Source organism: Zootoca vivipara, chromosome 13 (genome assembly GCF_965207765.1).
Source record: "Zootoca vivipara chromosome 13, rZooViv2.hap1.1, whole genome shotgun sequence".
NCBI classification, from domain to species: domain Eukaryota; kingdom Metazoa; phylum Chordata; class Lepidosauria; order Squamata; family Lacertidae; genus Zootoca; species Zootoca vivipara.
Genome location: NC_142596.1, coordinates 52,489,958 through 52,507,691, shown reverse-complemented (window position 1 = coordinate 52,507,691; position 17,734 = coordinate 52,489,958). Strand labels below are relative to the sequence as shown.

Below are 17,734 nucleotides of genomic sequence, written 5' to 3'. Positions count from 1 at the left end.
GCCTCTCCGATGCATGGCCAGCCAAAAAAACGTTAACAATTATTGTTATTACAGTGGTACCTTGGTTCTCAAACGCCGAAAAGCTGGAAGTAAGTGTTCCGGTTTCTGAACATTTTTCGGAAGCCAAACATCTGATGCGGCTGTCGGCTATTGTTTCCGGGGCGCCTGCCCCAATCGGAAACTGCGCCTCGGTTTTCGAATATTTCCAAAGTCAAGCAGACTTCCGGAACTGATTAAGTTTGGCGCTTTTGTTTTTGCTATTTATTTCGTGTTTTGGGGGCTTTTTCGATTTATTTTAATCAATTTGTGTGGCACCCAGTTCAGCTGATTGATTGATTGATTGTGTGACTGTGGAAATGGATAAAAGCCCCCCATCCAAACAATGACTATCATCAGTGCAGGGAAGAAAAAAACTTAATTTGAATTTTTATCATCTACAATACTGCCTTATTTATTTTGTAGAACAGTGGTACCTCGGTTTATGAACACAATTAGTTCTGGAAGTCTGTTCATAAACTGAAGCGAACTTTCCCATTGAAAGTAATGGAAAGTGGATTAATCCGTTCCAGATGGGTCCGCGGAGTTCGTAATCGAAAATTCATAAACCGAGGGGTTCATAAACCGAGGTTCCACTGTACAGTACATTGATTATTGCTTTCATTTTATGGATCAATGGTCTCATTAGATAGTAAAATTCATGTTAAATTGCTGTTTTGGGGGTTGCTTTTAAAAGTCTGGAACAGATTAATCCGTTTTGCATTACTTTCTATGGGAAAGCGCGCCTTGTTTTTGGAATGCTTTGGTTTTGGAACGGACTTCCAGAACGGATTAAGTTTAAGAACCAAAGTACCACTGTACTGTAATTCCTAGACAGAGGTGTTTTCTACCTGGGCTTTTCAGGAAAGGTTATCCCACAGAAAACCTTGCAATTAAAACCCATCCAAAGGTATAGTAGAAAGGAGAATACAGTCATACCTTGGTCAGGCGCAGTGCTAGGGCTTTTTGCGCCCTAAGCAAAACATTTTCTGGCACCCCCCCGGGCGCATGGGTCATGACCCATGACGCCCCAGCGCACCTGCGGAGCTTTGGTGGGGAGTGGGAGGCTGAGGCCGCCTCAACTGAACAGCTGAGAGGTGCAGCGAGGTGGCCCCAGGCTCACGCTCCCCCTGCGCGCCTCCGGAGCTTCGCGCCCGGAGCGCGAGCTTGGGACCGCCTCGCCACGCCTCTCAGCTGTTCAGTTGAGGCGGCCCCAGGCTGCCGCTCCCTGCGCGAAGCTCCGAAGGAGCGCGAGCCTGGGGGAGGGGCTGCCTCTCTGCTCCACTGCAGCCTGCAAGACTCTGCTGATCATGCTGGCTGGCGGGCCCCGCTTGCCCTTCTGCCGCTGCCACTTCTCTGCCGCTCCCCGCGCACCTCCGGAACTTCTCGCCGGGAGCGTGAGCCTGAGGCTGCCTCGCCCGCCTTTCAGCTGTTCAGAGGAGGCAGCCCCCGGCCTGCGCTCCCCGCGCGCCTCCGTATAGCGGCCTGAGGAAGCACCGGCGGGCGGTGGTGGGCGGTGGGCGGCTTGGTCAGCGCCCCCTCCATTTTGGCGCCCTAGGCCGTGGCCTAGTTTGCCTTAATGGAAGCGCCAGGGCTGACCTTGGTTTAAGTACGCCTTAAGTATTTTCAGCTTAAGTACTCTGTGGACCCGTCTGAAATGGATTAATCCACTTTCCATTACTTTCAATGGGAAAGTTCGCTTCAGGTTAAGTACAGACTTCTAGAACCAATTAAGTACTTAAACCGAGGTACCACTGTATAACACAAGGTTGGGTTTGCTTTTTCTGCAGGGAAAACATGTTTTTTGATTCCTGGGACTCTCCAAACCACGCAATCCTTTTTGCTTCTCATTTTTCAGCCAGAGCAGATTTTTTTTTGCTGATCTACTACAGATCACTCAGAGATCTACCAGCAGATCTGGATCTAACTCCTGCCCACCCTTATCTGTAAAGTTGAAATCTTGTGGGTGTTTTTACAGGTCAGTCTCCCCCCCCCCATTTTGGAAACTAGTTGGGAAACAATTCCAATTGTCGCGGTGGACTTTTACTGTCTTTTTGTGGCCCGAACATCCGCCAACCAGGGTTCCAAGGAATGGGGGCTTCAATGCGTCTCTTTTTTTAAAAAAGATATTTTTTAAAAATGGTTTGTCATAATGATATGTAGAAATTGACACCTAACCTTATGAAGAGATCCACACAAGGGGCATATTCAGTATAAAAAAAACAAATTGCAGAGCTGCAGTTACATATAGCCAAGCTTTTAAGATGAGTCTATATAGCCCAACCACCAGGAGTAGTGCCTATAAGACCCTCCCTATTTATATAATAACAAAAAATGAAAAACCAATCTGCATCGAAACTGTTCAATTTGGCTTTGCAACGCAGACTAAATGATGTCTATGCCTGGCCAGACGTTCAGATAAAGCAATGACATCTGAAGGCAGCCCTGTTTAGGGAAGCTTTTAATATTTGATGAATTATTACTGTATTTTAATATTTTGATGGAAGCCGCCCAGAGTGGCTGGGGAAACCCAGCCGGATGGGCGGGGTATAAATTAATCATCATCATCATCTTTATATTCTATTTTTGTATATAGTTTTTATTAAATTTTCTGTTTTATAATTTAAAATACTCATTTTCACATCCTGAGGATATCAGCATCTTCCCTTCTTCTCATTCCGTGGTTCATTTTGCATCTCATAAATCCCTGCATATTTTACAGAATACCATTCGGTGTTCCATTATTACATCCCACATAACTTATTCACACTGTTGAATTTATCTTAATGTTGCCTCCATGTTCCCCACATTCATAAACTGTGCTTCCTGCATGGGAACTTTGGGCGGTTTCCAGGGCTATTACCAATCCAGCTGCTGATAATTTTATTATTTGCAGACCGCCCATCTGACTTGGTTGCCCCAGCCGCTCTGGGCAGCTTCCAACAAAATGGAAGAAGACAGGGAGACATCAAACATTAAAAACTCCCTTCAGATGTCTTCTAAAAGCACTCGATTCACGTAAGTTCTCCGAGAATTGGCGTCGTTCTCTAATGAAAGAACGGCCCTGGCGTGATCTGGAGGCAAATGCCGCCGAGTAACAGCCCAAATGGATGAATGCATCTCTCAGGGCAGAGTCGAGAGGCACGTCTCACCCCACGGCGATTCCTGCCACCCACAAGCCCTCTCTCGGTGCAATGGGACCCAGATGCGATTCTTCCCTTTGTGGATACTCTGCCAGCCCCTTCCTCCATGACGACACCCCTGCAGGGTAGGGCAGCCGGCTCCTCCTCCCCCCCCCGCTTACCTGCCAGCTCCCGCTGCTCGGGGCTGACCTTGCCCGCCGCCAGGATCATGGGCACACTGCCAAAGTAGCCGTTGGTGATGCCCATGAGGAGGGAGAAGACGCAGGGCCAGGCCGGGTGGCCGAAGGTGGGCTTCCCGCTCGGGTAGACGCACATGATGAAGAGCGGGATGAAGACCACCCTCAGGCAGGAATAGATGAGGAGGTGCGTGCCCCTCCAGTCATAAGGCAAGGCAGCCAGGATCTGGAAGGGCAAAGAGGAAGGCTTGAGGCTGGAGCCGGGCGATTTGGGGAAAGCACAGACCTGGAGAGTTAGGAGGGACCCTCAGGCAGGGGCGTACAAAGTGGGGGGGGTGGAGGGGGGCCGCCCTGGGTGCCACTCTGGGGGGGAGGGGTGACAAGATGGACCCTGCCTCCCCCCAGCTGTAGAGTGGCCGAGGGCGCGCACAGTCAATATGGCGCAGTCTGTACAGGATGCCACACATGCGCAGTCCGTATGGGATGCCACTCGCGCAGCAGCCTGTATGGTCGCCGTGCAAGTGGCAGCCCGTACAGACGCCTGTATGAGTGCGCATGTGCGGCATCCTGTAGGCATTGCGCACGCATGCCAGCCCTTCCTCGGAGGCCTTTCAGTAGAGGCCCGATGGCCGCCTGCCAGGGATCGTTCCTCAGTGATTCCTGCATTGCAAGGGGTTGGGCCCAGATGGCCCTCTGGGGGCAGAGCGGAGGAACCCTCTCCGGCACCCGGGGTGGGACACCGAGGGGCGGGGCGAACGGCCCAATGGCGCATGTGTGACGTCCATACGGATTGCGCATATGTGCGGCATCCTGGGCACAGCAGAAAAGTTGTCCAAATAGAAACAGTTAACTTATTAAACCTCACCATAATTTCACAATTATCTGTCTATGTATTTCTAAGAGTATAACCAAATCAGTAATCTTCGATAGCACTGTAAAAACCGTACTCTTAAAATTTATTATTCCCAAAATGAAACCTTCATCTGGTTGTAAATATTAAGATTATACCAGCAAGAATGTGTCTTTCTGTAAAAAATAATAATAATTTAAACCAAGTCTTAAGGACCAGTGATTTAAATTGTAACCCCTGTGCAAGTTGCAAGTGACCTGCGTTGAGTTACTTAGCTGCTGCCGAAAGCTTACAGGACAGCTGCACCTCCAAAACTGCTTGCTTGGTGTGGATTTCAAATCTTACAAATTGGGAGTTTGTTTTAGTAAGGTTTATCAACACACACACACACACACACACACACACACACACACACACACACTGGATTGCTAAGTGAGTGGCCCAAAACTGGTCCTGGACGTTGATCTATTTTTGTTATTTATATCCCACCTTAGCATTCTAAAATAAGAGCCAGAATTGGAAAGGGAACCCAAAGGCCATCTATCCCAACCCACGGCTACAGCATCTCCAGCAAGTGGCTGACAGCATCGTACCCTGAAAAGGGTCCTCAGGGCAGCTAAGAGCCACTGTAAGATAAGCTAAAAAGTCAACGTAACACAAGGATGTACTAAATTTGTGATTTAAATCGATTTGATTTAAATCAAATCCATCTTGGGGAGAACTACATGTGCCACCTCCTCTCAGTGGGGTGCTGGGTACCTACCTTGCCCACAAAGTCCGAGAGGTTGAAGATGGCCATGATGAGAATGGGAAGCCACTCCCCGAGGGTGCAGTTCCGGATTTCAGACTCCAGTCCGGGGAAGAGGCACAGCGTGATGAAGTAGGTCATCGCGATGGAGAGCATGTACGCCCAGATGACTCTCGAGACGATGTAACGGTGGAGCATCATGTCTGCCGACGGGGGCAAAGGAGGCGGGGGTCACGGAGTAACTAGGACTGGGGAGTTTGCACCCTTTTTGCAGAACAGCAGCAAGGGGTTTCCACAGCATGGAACATCGTGGGGAAAGGCCGGGCAGCGGCTGAAGCCACAAAAGTCTTGGGTACCTTTCTCCCCAGGAGGGATCAGAGGTGTAGCAAGGTCAGCTGTTACCCAGTGCAATTTTTTTTGTCACCCCCCCAGCCCCCACTGCAATTCTTGGGAATGTTGCCCAGAGTTTCGTTGAGCTTTTTTTAGGGAAGGGTGCCCATCGCATAAAACCGCCCGCCAGGGATGCAATAGCCTCCCACTGAGGGGTGCAAACGCCATCTGCCAGGGGGTACCAGACTTATCGCTGGGTGTATTCGCGTGATCAGCGGGCAGATTTTCGCACCAACGAATGCGGCAATCGCAAAAATCCTCCCGCCGGGATTGCGAGCGCTGCCACGCCGATTCACCCAGGGAGGTTTTGTCACCCCCCCAGGCCTTACACCCGGGGGCCCACGCACCCCTTGAGACACCCCTGGGCGGGATACCTTGCCCTTACCTCTGAAGCTCGGCCAGCTCCTCTGGAATTTGGCCCGAGGGACGTCAAATCTCACGTAGGTGCCTCCGCCACCAGCCAGTTCCCCTTCCTGCCCAAAGGCTTCTGGGGGGGAGGCCTCTTGCCCACCCGGCCGGTTCTCCTGAGAGAGCAAAAGGGGAGGGAACAACCAGCCTCAGCACCAGCTGTACTTCAGGGAATCTGATCCCCCTCCCTCACGGTAGTCTGCCAGTAACAGAAAGGCAAGGAGCTCTTACCAAGGTCTTTAATTCAATATTCACAGAGAGAGACGTAGAATTGCCGTCTCTTGGATAATGGCGTTGCTCCAAGTAAAATCCCACCCCCTCTGTCTCTCCCATTCTGCGTCATCCCTGCGCCGGCTGATCTGGGCTTTCTGCCTCTGAGCTTTCTGTTCTCCTACTCTCAATGCCTGCCTGATCCTGGGAGACAGGGGGGGGGGGCAGGAATGCTTTCCAAAGACACTGTCAGCGGTCTCTGCCCTGTCTTCTTCCTGCTTCTCTCCCAATATTTCCCAGCTCCTCCCCCCCTGCAGCCTCTGAGCTATGACCTTCCACAAACTACCGTACTTGTAAATCTATACTGTCCCCCTCTTCTCTGGGAAGTGGAAGAGTTTAGGAAACGTTCTAAATCTGCCATGAAGATGCTGGCATACCGTGCCAACACCATTACTGGCCCCAACAACATCCAACATACCATCTCAGGACTATTTAATTGCTCATCTTCTAACATTGTGTATGCCATCAAATGCCAACCGTGCCCTTCAGCTCTCTATATTGGACAAACAGGCCAAACCCTACGCCAAAGGATAAATGTACATAAATTTGACATCAGGAATCACAATACAGAGAAACCAGTAGGATAACACTTCAGTCTCCCAGGACATTCTATACAAGATCTCAAAGTAGCTGTCTTATTACAAAAGAATTTCAGAAATAAACTGGAAAGAGAAGTTGCTGAATTGCAACTTATTACCAAACTTAAAACCATGGAGAGACCTGGTCTGAATAGAGACATTGGATTCTTATCTCATTATACACGATAAAGCTATTTTTAGCCATCTCACCCCTTGCTTTTTCCTGCAAGACCAATTGCAGTCCTTAACAGTTTACCAGCTCCATCTGGTAAACCCTACCTGCCCGCGGACTGTCTCGCCAGAGTGGTGCATGCTCTACTTATCTCTCGCTTGGATTACTGCAATGCGTCTATGTGGGGCTACCTTTGAAGGTGACCCGGAAACTACAACTAATCCAGAATGCGGCAGCTAGACTGGTGACTGGGAGCGGACGCCGAGACCATATAACACCAGTCCTTTCAAGACCTACATTGGCTCCCAGTACGTTTCTGAGCACAATTCAAAGTGTTGGTGCTGACCTTGAAAGCCCTAAATGGCCCAGTATACTTGAAGGAGCGTCTCCACCCCCATCGTCCAGCCCGGACACTGAGGTCCAGCTCCGAGGGCCTTCTGGCGGTTCCTTCGCTGCAAGAAGCCACGTTACAGGGAACCAGGCAGAGGGCCTTCTCGGTAGTGGCACCCATCATGTGGAACACCCTCCCACCAGATGTCAAAGAGAAAAACATCTACCAGACTTTTAGAAGACATCTGAAGGCAGCCCTGTTTAGGGAAGTTTTTAATGTTTAGCAGACTGTTGCATTCTAATATTTTGTTGGAAGCCGCCCAGAGTGGCTGGGGAAACCCAGCCAGATGGGCGGGGTATAAATAATAAATTATTATTATAGAATTATAATAATCATACCATGGGCAAAATTTCCTTATTGTGGCCAGATTATTCTGTCACTTGATATCATATAGGCGCTGTATGATTTGCTTATTTTAAATTAAAAACAACAATAATCTGAATTTTCAAATGCAATAAAGCACAAAGTGGTTCCAGCCTGACACCCCCCGCCCAACTTGTGGGCCCACTTTGCACGGGGAAGGGGCCACTTACAAATCGGATGTCCTCGGCTGTGACATCGTGGTGGACCCTGTACCCCGAACCATGGCCCCCAGGCCCCCTGCACTCGGGGGGCCCCCTGTCCCGAGAGCGGGCAGTGTAGTATTTCACAAAGTGTGTCCGCTTCACCAGGAGGTGGAGGACGAAGCAGATGAGCTCGAGGGTGATGGAGATGAAGAAGAAGATGATGGTGTTCTCCTTCTCGTCCGATAGGAGGAGTTTGGTGAAGATGCGGCTCAGCGAAATGATGACCCCGGCGGTGCCTGAGGAAGTGAGAGCAGAAAAGCTGGTGGTTATTATTATTGTTGTCGTCACTAAATTTATATACCGCCCTATACCCTCAGGTCTCACAGGATAAAATTACAATATAAAAACACAGATACAGTAGACCCTCGGGTTACGTTTCACAACTTTGGTTTGCGAAAGTGGCAAACCCAGAAGTATTTTCCCGGCTTTCGCCACTCGCGCATGCGCAGAAGCGCTCTATCACGTTCGTGTGCAGAAGCAGCGCCTCTGGATACAGATTTTTCAGGGTGTGCACAGACCCCCCAGAATGAATTAAATTCGTATCCAGAGGGCCCACTGTGCATAACGAAAATACAAACAGAAACAACCGAACAACACCCAGACCCTGATTACTGCAAAGCAGGGGGTTGGACTAGATGACCCTCAAGGTCCCCTCCAACTCCACAGTGTGGGACGTACATCCACTGGTGGTAGTCAAATGCAACATTCCTCATTTCCCTAGTGGGCACAGTCAGTGTAACTTCCTGAAGCATCTCCCCCCTGCATGTGACCTGGGAGATGGGCATGGCTGACTCCAGAAAAGAGCCAAGTCATGCAGCCATCTTTGTCTTTCTATTGTCTTGCTCTGTCTTTTGCTGCCATGCTGCTCTCCTGCAGCCATTTTGTTATCTCAATGGAATTTTGCTGTCTGCCGGCTCTCAGCCAGCAGCACCTGAGTTCAGTCTCCATATGAGATCAACTCACTGTTTCTTTGTGTAACTACCAAGTAAATCCTGCCTTTCAGGGATCAAACTGTGAACTGAAATTTAAGTAAACTTTTTGTTACTTTACAGTGGTAGCTCCGGTTACGAACATAATTCGTTCCGGAGGTCCGTTCTTAAGCTGAAACCGCTCGTAACATGAGGTGCGCTTTTGCTAATGGCACGCAACTTCCGCTCACACCCTGGGGCACAGTTCGCAACCGGGAGCATCTACTTCCAGGTTAGCGGAGCTCGTAAACCACAGCGTTCGCAAGGAGGACGGTACATAACATGAGGTTCCACTGTACAGTGATACCTCAGGTTACAAACGCTTCAGGTTACAGACTCCGCTAACCCAGAAATAGTACCTCGGGTTAAGAACTTTGCTTCAGGGTGAGAACAGAAATCGTGTGGCGGCAGCAGGAGCTCCCATTAGCAAAAGTGGTGCTTCAGGTTAAGAACAGACCTCTGGAACAAATTAGGTTCTTAACCAGAGGTACCACTGTACTCAGAAAGACTCTCGTGTCTTTATTCTTTTAAGAGGGATTAAAGAGGACACCGGGAAATAATCTTAACTAAAAGATTCAAACAAATCTGCAAAGTAGCTTCCAGCTACCGGTATAATGAGGGGAATCGGCTCTGCTACATGGCTCACTAGCGTGAGAGAAGAAAGGATAATGCTCATTCAATATATCCTTTCCTACTATCCTTAACATTCCAACATTCCTTAACATTCTTCCGTGTATCTGAAGAAGTGTGCATGCACACGAAAGCTGATACCAATGACAAACTTAGTTGGTCTCTAAGGTGCTACTGGAAGGAATTTTTCTATTTTGTTTCGACTACATCAGAGCAACACGGCTACCTACCTGTAACTATTCCCACACACAGTTCTATGAAGAAGGGGGAAGGGGGGGGGCGAATACAGCAAGCCAGATGCAACCCTGAGCCTCACCTGCACTGCAGAAACCTCCCACTTTAAGACTTCCATATGGTCGCAACTTGCACAGGGGTTACGTCCCAAAGATTCCACGCCTGTGCAAAAACACTTGTATTTGGCCTTTGTGCTAGCATCCTTCCCTTTAATAATAATAACACCCCACCTTTTTCCCTGGTAGGGACTCAAAGCCGCTCGAAGATGAGACAGAAACATAGGGGGGGGGACGACACCCACAATAATTTAAAATAATTAAACATTAATAGAATCTCTCACTGTCTGAATTGATCTATTAAAATAGCACAGCACCAGCCCTTTCATGAAAGCAGTCAGTTCCCCAAAGCCTGTTGGAACACTATGGCAGGGGTCCCCAAACTAAGGTCCGGGGGCTGAATGCGGCCCAATCACCTTCTAAATCTGGCCCGTGGACGGTCCAAGAATCAGCATGTTTTTACATGAGTAGAATGTATCCTTTTATTTACAATGCATCTCTGGGTTATTTGTGGGGCCTGCCTGGTGTTTTTACATGAGAAGAATGTGTGCTTTTATTTAAAATGCATCTCTGGGTTATTTGTGGGGCATAGGAATTCATTCATATTTTTTTCAAATATGAAAAAGTTTGCTGACCCCTGCACTATGGTATTCAGCTGCTGGCAGAATGACGGCAAGGAGGGAACCAGTCTGGCTTCCCTAGGCAGAGAGTTCCAAAGTTGCCTGGGAGAAGCCACCACCGAGGAGGCCCTCTCCCGCCTCCCCACCAAGTGGTCCTTTGAGGGTGGCGGGTCCGAGAGAGGGGCCTCCTCCCCTGCAGATCTCAGTGCCTGAGCATGCCTGCATGAGGGAAGATGGTCTTTCTGAGAGCCTGGATATAAGCAGCGCTGGGCTTTATAGACCACAGCCAGCGTTTTGAATTGTGCCTGGAACGAGGCCAGTAGCCATTTATTCTATTCCATTTACGAATTACAAAATGCCTCAGAGCCAGGAACGTCCTCTTCCCAATCTGCTTCGTTTGCCTTATTTAGCCGCAGCCCCAGAATCTAGATTTCCTTGGGGCCAAAATTTGGGTCAGCTGGGCTGAGAGGCTGACTCTTCTGCCGCAGGGCTGTGACGCTCTCAAGCATCAGGCCCATAAGACGACCTCCCTCGCGAGACAGAGAAGCGGCCGGTTTCCTAGCAGCCTGCTGGAGAAATCTCTTCTCCGGAGTTTCAGTTGATTAATCTTCCAGCTCAAGCTCCTTATTAGTCAGATTAATAAATACTGCACTCCCGAGGAGCATTTACTGCCCACGGAAATCAATGGCAGCTCCTGCTTCTCTGTATGAGAGAAATCTTGGAATCTACAGTCACGTACCTACAGAAGTGCAGCGGAGGAAGATCCAGATTCCTTCTCCTCTAGTAACTAATTGTTCATGTTAAGAAAAGCTCTTACCATTCTAGTTCCTCCCTGGGGGGAAAGGCATTCCCCCCCCCACACACACACAAAGCAGGGAAGTTTTTAGTGTGTGAAGTTGTATTGTGTTTTTACTTTTTGTTGCTGTTGAGAGCAGCCCAGAGTGGCTGGGGCAACCCGGTTGGATGGGTGGCATATAAAGAAAGTATTATTATTATTATTATTATTATTATTATTATTATTATTATTATTATTATTGGGGTTGTGGGGAGCGAGGAAGAGTGATTTTGATCACCTGTGCTCTTTTCCCTGGACAAATTAGCAGCCCACCTTGCACATATCGTTTAAGAAAAGCACCATCGGGAGATCTCGATATCCAGACACATAGCTGGCCCTGAACAAACAGGACTTCAGATCTCCTTCCTCACCAGTACGGCTGACATAAGATCATAAGGAGAGTCTGCTGGGTGGGGCCAATGGCTCATCTCGCCCAGCATCCTGATTTCACAGTGGCTGAACAGATCCAATGATCATGGATGGTGGGCCCCAGGAGGGGACTCTGTTGGCTATTTCTCCCCCGGAGTAGCCATGCATTTACATTCACACACATGACTGAAATAAGTACTTCAAAGGACTGCTTGTCCATTTTCTTCTTTTGGAGTTTCTGCTTTAATGGAAATCACTGTCACTAATGGCTGGTGGTTTCTCTGGAGCAGAATTAGGCCAATATTGGAGGAATCACGTGGGCATGCTTAACTCTCTGTGAAGAGACATTTGCATCGGAGGAGGAGCTGATGGGGACTGAACAAAGCATTGTGACCAGTGGTGGAGGAAGGGGTGTGTGGTGGGTGCTGTCCACCCCAGGTGTCATCCCTGAGGGGGGGTGACATCGCCGCCCCGCCCCCAGGACACACGCCATGCTAGCCCTGCCCCCGCCGGTGGCTAGCCCCTGGGTACACAGCGGGTCTGCTAGCTCTGACTCTGATTGTGACGGGTTCTTCTGACCCACTAGAGGTCAAAGAGAACAACAATTACCAGACCTTTAGAAGGCATCTCAAGGCAGCCCTGTTTAGGGAAGCTTTTAATGTGTGATGGATTTCTGTATTTTAATGTTTGATGGATTTCTGTATTTTAGAATTTCTGTTTTGTTGGAAGCCGCCCAGAGTGGCTGGGGGAACCCGGCCAGATGGGCAGGGTATAAATAAATTATTATTATTATTATTATTATTATTATTATTATTATTATTATTATTATTGGGTCTGCATGATAAGAGGCTTGTGTACAAGGCTCAGCAGTAAAACCTGTTTGTAAGAAAGCTTTTGAAATTTTGAAAGGAAAAAGAAAAAAACCCCGTGGCTGAACAGATGCCTCAATGGGAAACCCGCAAGCAGGATTCGAACACAGGAGCCCTCTCCCTTCCCGTGGCTTCCAGAAGCTTTACTGCCTCCAACTGTGGAGGGCAGAGCTCAGACGTCCTGGCTGGTAGCCATCGATAGCCCTCTCCTCTTCCATGAATTTGTCTAATTCTCTTTTACTACTGCAAGGAAGACTTGAATCGCAACCCTGTTTGGGATCTAGATCTCACCACTTTGGGGTTTAATATCAATGGACAAAGTGACGGACCATGTCCAAGAGAGTCAAGCAGACAAGAAAACCCCTGCTTTTCAATCAACCTGGCAAAATGTAATTTATTCCATGTGCAACATCCATGGAACAGGGTTATGGGCCTCTGAGGACATGCAGGAACTTGAGCAACGACAGCTTTGCTTAAAAACTGAAATGACCTAAAAGTCAAATGCAATTAAGCAGACTTTTTTGGTGCTTCGGTGGAGTGGGGTAGAATTCAGAGAACTGCAGAGTTTGAAAGGATCATCTATTCCAACCTCCTTGTGATGCAGGAATCACAGAAAAACAATCCCTGACAGATGAATTGTTGAATATTGATTCTTGTTTCTCATATACCGTATTGGCCCAGAGATAAGCTGCACCCGCAAATAAGCCGCACCTTTAAAATTCAAGGGGGGGGAGGAAAAAAGACAATACCTGAATATAAGCTGCTCCCTTAAAATTGGGTTACAGGCTGAAAATCGCTGTGGTTGGTAGAATTGTAACTCCCAGCCAATTTAAGCCTTTGATCTTGCAAGCCCGCAAAAGTGACCGTACAATCGCTAACATCGCAAATCGCTATTCAGTTGCTACAACTCCGCAGGCGCTCACACCCGCAAATGGCAAAGGAACAGTCTCAAGCTCGCAAATCAGCAATAAAACAGATTCCTGTTCCGTTTTACCGCACGTCTGTTTCAGCAGCGATATTGTAAAAGCCCATTTTTGTAAGGTCACACATTTAAGCCACACTTTAACTTTTCACAGTCGGAATTGGGTGTGTGGGTGTGTGCGGCTTATATTCGGGCCAATACGGTAAATAAGTGAAAACAATTTAAAAACTGGGGGAGGGGTTGGGTTTTGGGCAATACTCACTCTCGCCGGTCATCACCCCCTGGGTGTAGCGCTTTGGTAACATCCCGGTGTAGCCATAAAAACTGGATTGCTGCACTTAAGAGGAGAGAGACAGACAGACAGACAGACAGACAGACAGACAGACAGACAGACAGACAGACAGACAGACAGAAGAAAGGATAAGGAGCATGGCTATTCAAGCTCGATTCCAGGCTTATTCCGGAAATGGCTATCTGGATTCGTTTTGTGACACTTACGTCCTGCCTTTGATCTGGGCTGTGCCTACAGGGAGCAGAGGAATTCCGGGAGGAAAATGGCAGAATCGTGGAATTGTAGAGTTGGGAGAGACCCCGAGGGTCATCTAATCCAACCCCCTGCAATGCAGGAATCTCAGCTAAAGCCATTAAAGGGGAGGGGAAACGGCCTCGGCCCAATATACATGAAGGAGCGTCTCCACCCCCATCGTTCAGCCCGGACACTGAAGTCCAGCTCTGAGGGCCTTCTGGCGGTTCCCTCCCTGCAAGATGTGAGGTTACAGGGAACCACGCAGAGGGCCTTCTCGGTGGTGGTGCCCGCCCTGTGGAACGCCCTCCCACCAGATGTCAAGGAAATAAACAACTATCTGACTTTTAGAAGACATCTGAAGGCAGTCCTGTTTAGGGAAGCTTTTAATGTTTGATGTTTTATTCTGTTTTTAATCTGTTGGGAGCCACCCAGAGTGGCTGGGGAAACCCAGCCGGATGGGCAGGGTAGAAATAATATTTTATTGTTATTGTCTCCATTGTGAGGCTGGCTGCCCCCTCGCCGCCCCCCGCCTACCTGTGCAACCAAAGGCCACCACGCCCACAGCAATGAGGTTGATGGCGTAAGCTTGCGCCTGGGTGAAGAGGTCCAGCCAGACGTCACAGATGCTGACAAAGAGGAGGGGGCCCAAGGCAAACAGGTACCCTGGAACAGAGAAGGGGGGGGATCATTTCTCAACAGGAAGTGCCGGGAGTTCCAAGCTGCAAGCCAATCACATCCACTGATGTAGACAAACCGCATTCGCTGAAACCCTACAAACTGACCCAGACGCTGTGTCCATCACCTGAGGCCCTTCTTCATTCCCTGGGCGAGGTCCGGAGGGTGAAAACATGAGAACGGGGCCTTTTCGGTGGTGGCTCCCAGCTTGCGGAATATGCTCTCCCCAGAGAGGCTGGTCTGGGACCATTGTTACATTTATTTAAGTGCCTTTTTTAAGTCCTTTTTTTGCAAGGCTTTTGGCTCTTCATTAGCTGTGGCCCGCTTGAGTGGGTGGCATGCTTTATTTGATTTTAATATATGTGTTTGTTTCTTGTAGTAAATCACTTTGAGTTTTTTGCATGATAAATACAGTGGTCCCCTGGTTCTCAAACGCCTTGGTACTCAAACAACTTGGAACCCAAGCACGGCAAACCTGGAAGTAAGTGTTCCGTTTGCGAAGCTTTTTTGGAAGCCGAACGTGCTCCGTTTTGAGTGCTCCGTTTTGAGTGCCACACTTCCGTTTTGAGTGTTACGCTGAGGTCTGTCTATTTTTTCTATTTATTTTGTGGTTTTGCTCCTGACCACCTAGCAGTTCGAAAGCACATCAAAGTACAAGTAGATAAATAGGTACCACTACAGCGGGAAGGTAAATGGTGTTTCCGTGTGCTGCTCTGGTTCGCCAGAAGCAGCTAAGTCATGCTGGCCACAGGGCTGGCCCTACGCCCGCTGGCCGCTCCATCACGCAGCAGCGCCCTCGGCAGCAGCACTGCACACTGAGCCCACCCGCCTGCCGCGCTGGGAAATGGGGCGGGGGGGCGCCGGAGGGATCCGTCGCACCATGGCGCCAGAGGTGCTTAAGACGGCCCTGGCTGGCCACATGACCTGGAAGTTGTCTGCGGACAAATGCCGGCTCCCTCGGCCTATAGAGTGAGATGAGCACCGCAACCCCAGAGTCTTTCACGACCTAATGGTCAGACCAGCTCTGTGTTACAAAGATATCTACAAACATGACACGAAGGCTGGCAACATCAACTCTGCCATCTGGGAATCCGTTTGCAGACAACTGCTGCATCAGGAAGATTTTGGGTGTCACAGGACAGGACAGAATTTCAAGCAAAGATGTGCTCTCCCCAGCCCACCTTCCCAGCATGTTCACACCCCTGTCTCAGCGACGTCTACGCTGGTTTGGTCATGTCCACAGAATGGAAGGTGGCAGGATCCCCAAGGATGTGCTCACAACACGGAGCTAGCTTCATGCATCAGGCCCATCGGCAGACTAAAGAGGCCTTACAAATGTGACATGAAGGCTGGCAACATGAACCCTGCTGTGTGGGAATCCCTTGCAGATGACCACAGGGCCTGGAGAGAGACAGTCAGGTTGTGCATCCGTAGTAGTGACCAGAGGAGGAATGGCCGCTGGGAGGAGCGCAGAGAGAAGAACGCCTTGGCGCATCTGCAGCAGCACAACCGGACGTCTACATCTGCCCCGGCTGCAACAAAACATGTCTCTCCCCTATTGGTCTCTACAGCCGCAGCAGGTGCTGCAACTGTCCAACAGCTTGACCTCACACACACACACACCCAAGGTGCACTCTTCCATTGTCTCCTGAGGCAGATGGATGTCAACCAGATTATATTTTGCTGGAAGCTGTTCTGAGTGGCTGGGGCAACCCAGCCAGATGGGCAGCATATAAATTTTTAAAACTATTATCATCACCGTCTAGGGGGCCGCATCCATTCTCCCTAACCTGGTGCCCCCAGATGTTCTGGATTACAAAACGTCTGGCTGGGACTGATGTGATTTGTAGTACAAAACACTTGGGGTTGATCTACACTCAGGCGGGAAAGCGCTATAAATGTCAGAAATCAAATCGTTATAACAAAAGGAAAAAATCCACAATGGAAAATATCAAAGGTTGTTTTTTTTTGGCATGTTTCTAACGCATTCAAACACTGTTTTTTGATTAATGTAGCTGACTCCTTGGAGCGCTCGAGGTTGGCGAAATGTGGCCTACATCTTTCCCGAGATCTGTGCTTTTAAAGGAAGATTTCGACAAACGGAAGAAAGCTGTGCACAGAGGTTCACTGCATTAGCGGTGAGCCTAACATGAGCTCTGCATGACCCAAGCTGGGGCAGCCAGACTTACCCACCGCGATCCTGGTGTGGAGGCTCAACATTTCCACCAGTGCGTTGTTGAGGATGACGGCTGCCAAGGCGACCAAGATGTAGGTAAGGCTCATATCAAACACGATAGAAGTCCCTGCAGAAGGAGAGCAAGGCCGCAAGGAGGGCAAAATAAGTTTTCAGGATACAGGCTCCGGGTGCATATGAGATTTGCTTTCTCTGACTGCTAGCTCTGCCTTCAAACCAGAAGCAAGACGGGAGCAACTCCATCCATCAGCTGGACCTCCTAAAATTATCTCCGCGGCGCTTTGAGAGTTTTCGCACCTGGTGATTTCGGCTTCAATACATTGATATCACTGCAAGGTTTTTGGAATTCAGTTTTTACAGAAACAATAAATATTACGATAGAAACTATTGTCGCTGCATCATCTCGATGATACCAAAAGTACTCGTCTCGTATATGATCTTAGCAGATTTAGATCTTCTTTTTGTAAATGTTAACATCCCACGCTTGTTTAGTCGTTTAATGGGGTCACGAAGAGTCGGACACGACTAAACGACTAAACAACAACAACAAACATCCCACGCCAGCCTGGAACGATTCGGTTTAGTTTTTACGTGTTTGTCTCATGTTTTGTTATTTGGATAATATGGATGGAATTAAATAAAAATACTTAAGAAGGAAAGGAGGGAGGGGGATATATCCGAAGGAGTGATGAATGCCTGGGGATGGGATGACTGGCTCCAGGAAAACAGCATCAACCTGAATTTTTGGACCTTCCCAAATGTTCTTCTTAAATACTGAGGAAACAGTACCTGGGTATTTGTGATGGAGATAGTCAACGTCCGTGATAAAGCTATTGTAAGGCAAGAGGAAGCCAACCCCTGCTAGCAGCATGGCAAAGTAGATCCCGTGGTAGCGATCCTGGGGCGCAGGGTCTTCGCAAACTAGAGCCAGGAAAGAAAAGAGAAAATGAGAGATACAGGATTGCGGGAGACCTAGAAAAGGTTGCTTCACCTCAAAAAGGAAGTTGCAGAGTCGGAAAGAAGGGTTCAGAAAAGGGCACCCGAAATTATCAAAAGGATAGAATCATAGAATCATAGAGTTGGAAGAGACCACAAGGGCCATCCAGTC

The 17,734-nt window shown here is 48.8% G+C and overlaps 1 protein-coding gene across 1 annotated transcript in view; it reads right to left on the bottom strand.

Annotated features, from left to right (window-relative positions):
* The window catches only part of SLC29A4 (solute carrier family 29 member 4), a 36,191-nt gene that overhangs the window by 2,615 nt on the left and 15,842 nt on the right, over positions 1-17,734 (bottom strand). The window contains exons 3-10 of the mRNA XM_035131425.3: positions 17,416-17,547; positions 16,622-16,735; positions 14,292-14,420; positions 13,494-13,568; positions 7,696-7,964; positions 5,729-5,867; positions 4,969-5,156; positions 3,341-3,581 (exon numbers count right to left, since the gene is read on the bottom strand). Of these exons, the coding sequence (XP_034987316.1) occupies positions 3,341-3,581; positions 4,969-5,156; positions 5,729-5,867; positions 7,696-7,964; positions 13,494-13,568; positions 14,292-14,420; positions 16,622-16,735; positions 17,416-17,547 (1,287 nt within the window). The remainder of the gene's footprint in view (positions 1-3,340; positions 3,582-4,968; positions 5,157-5,728; positions 5,868-7,695; positions 7,965-13,493; positions 13,569-14,291; positions 14,421-16,621; positions 16,736-17,415; positions 17,548-17,734) is intronic.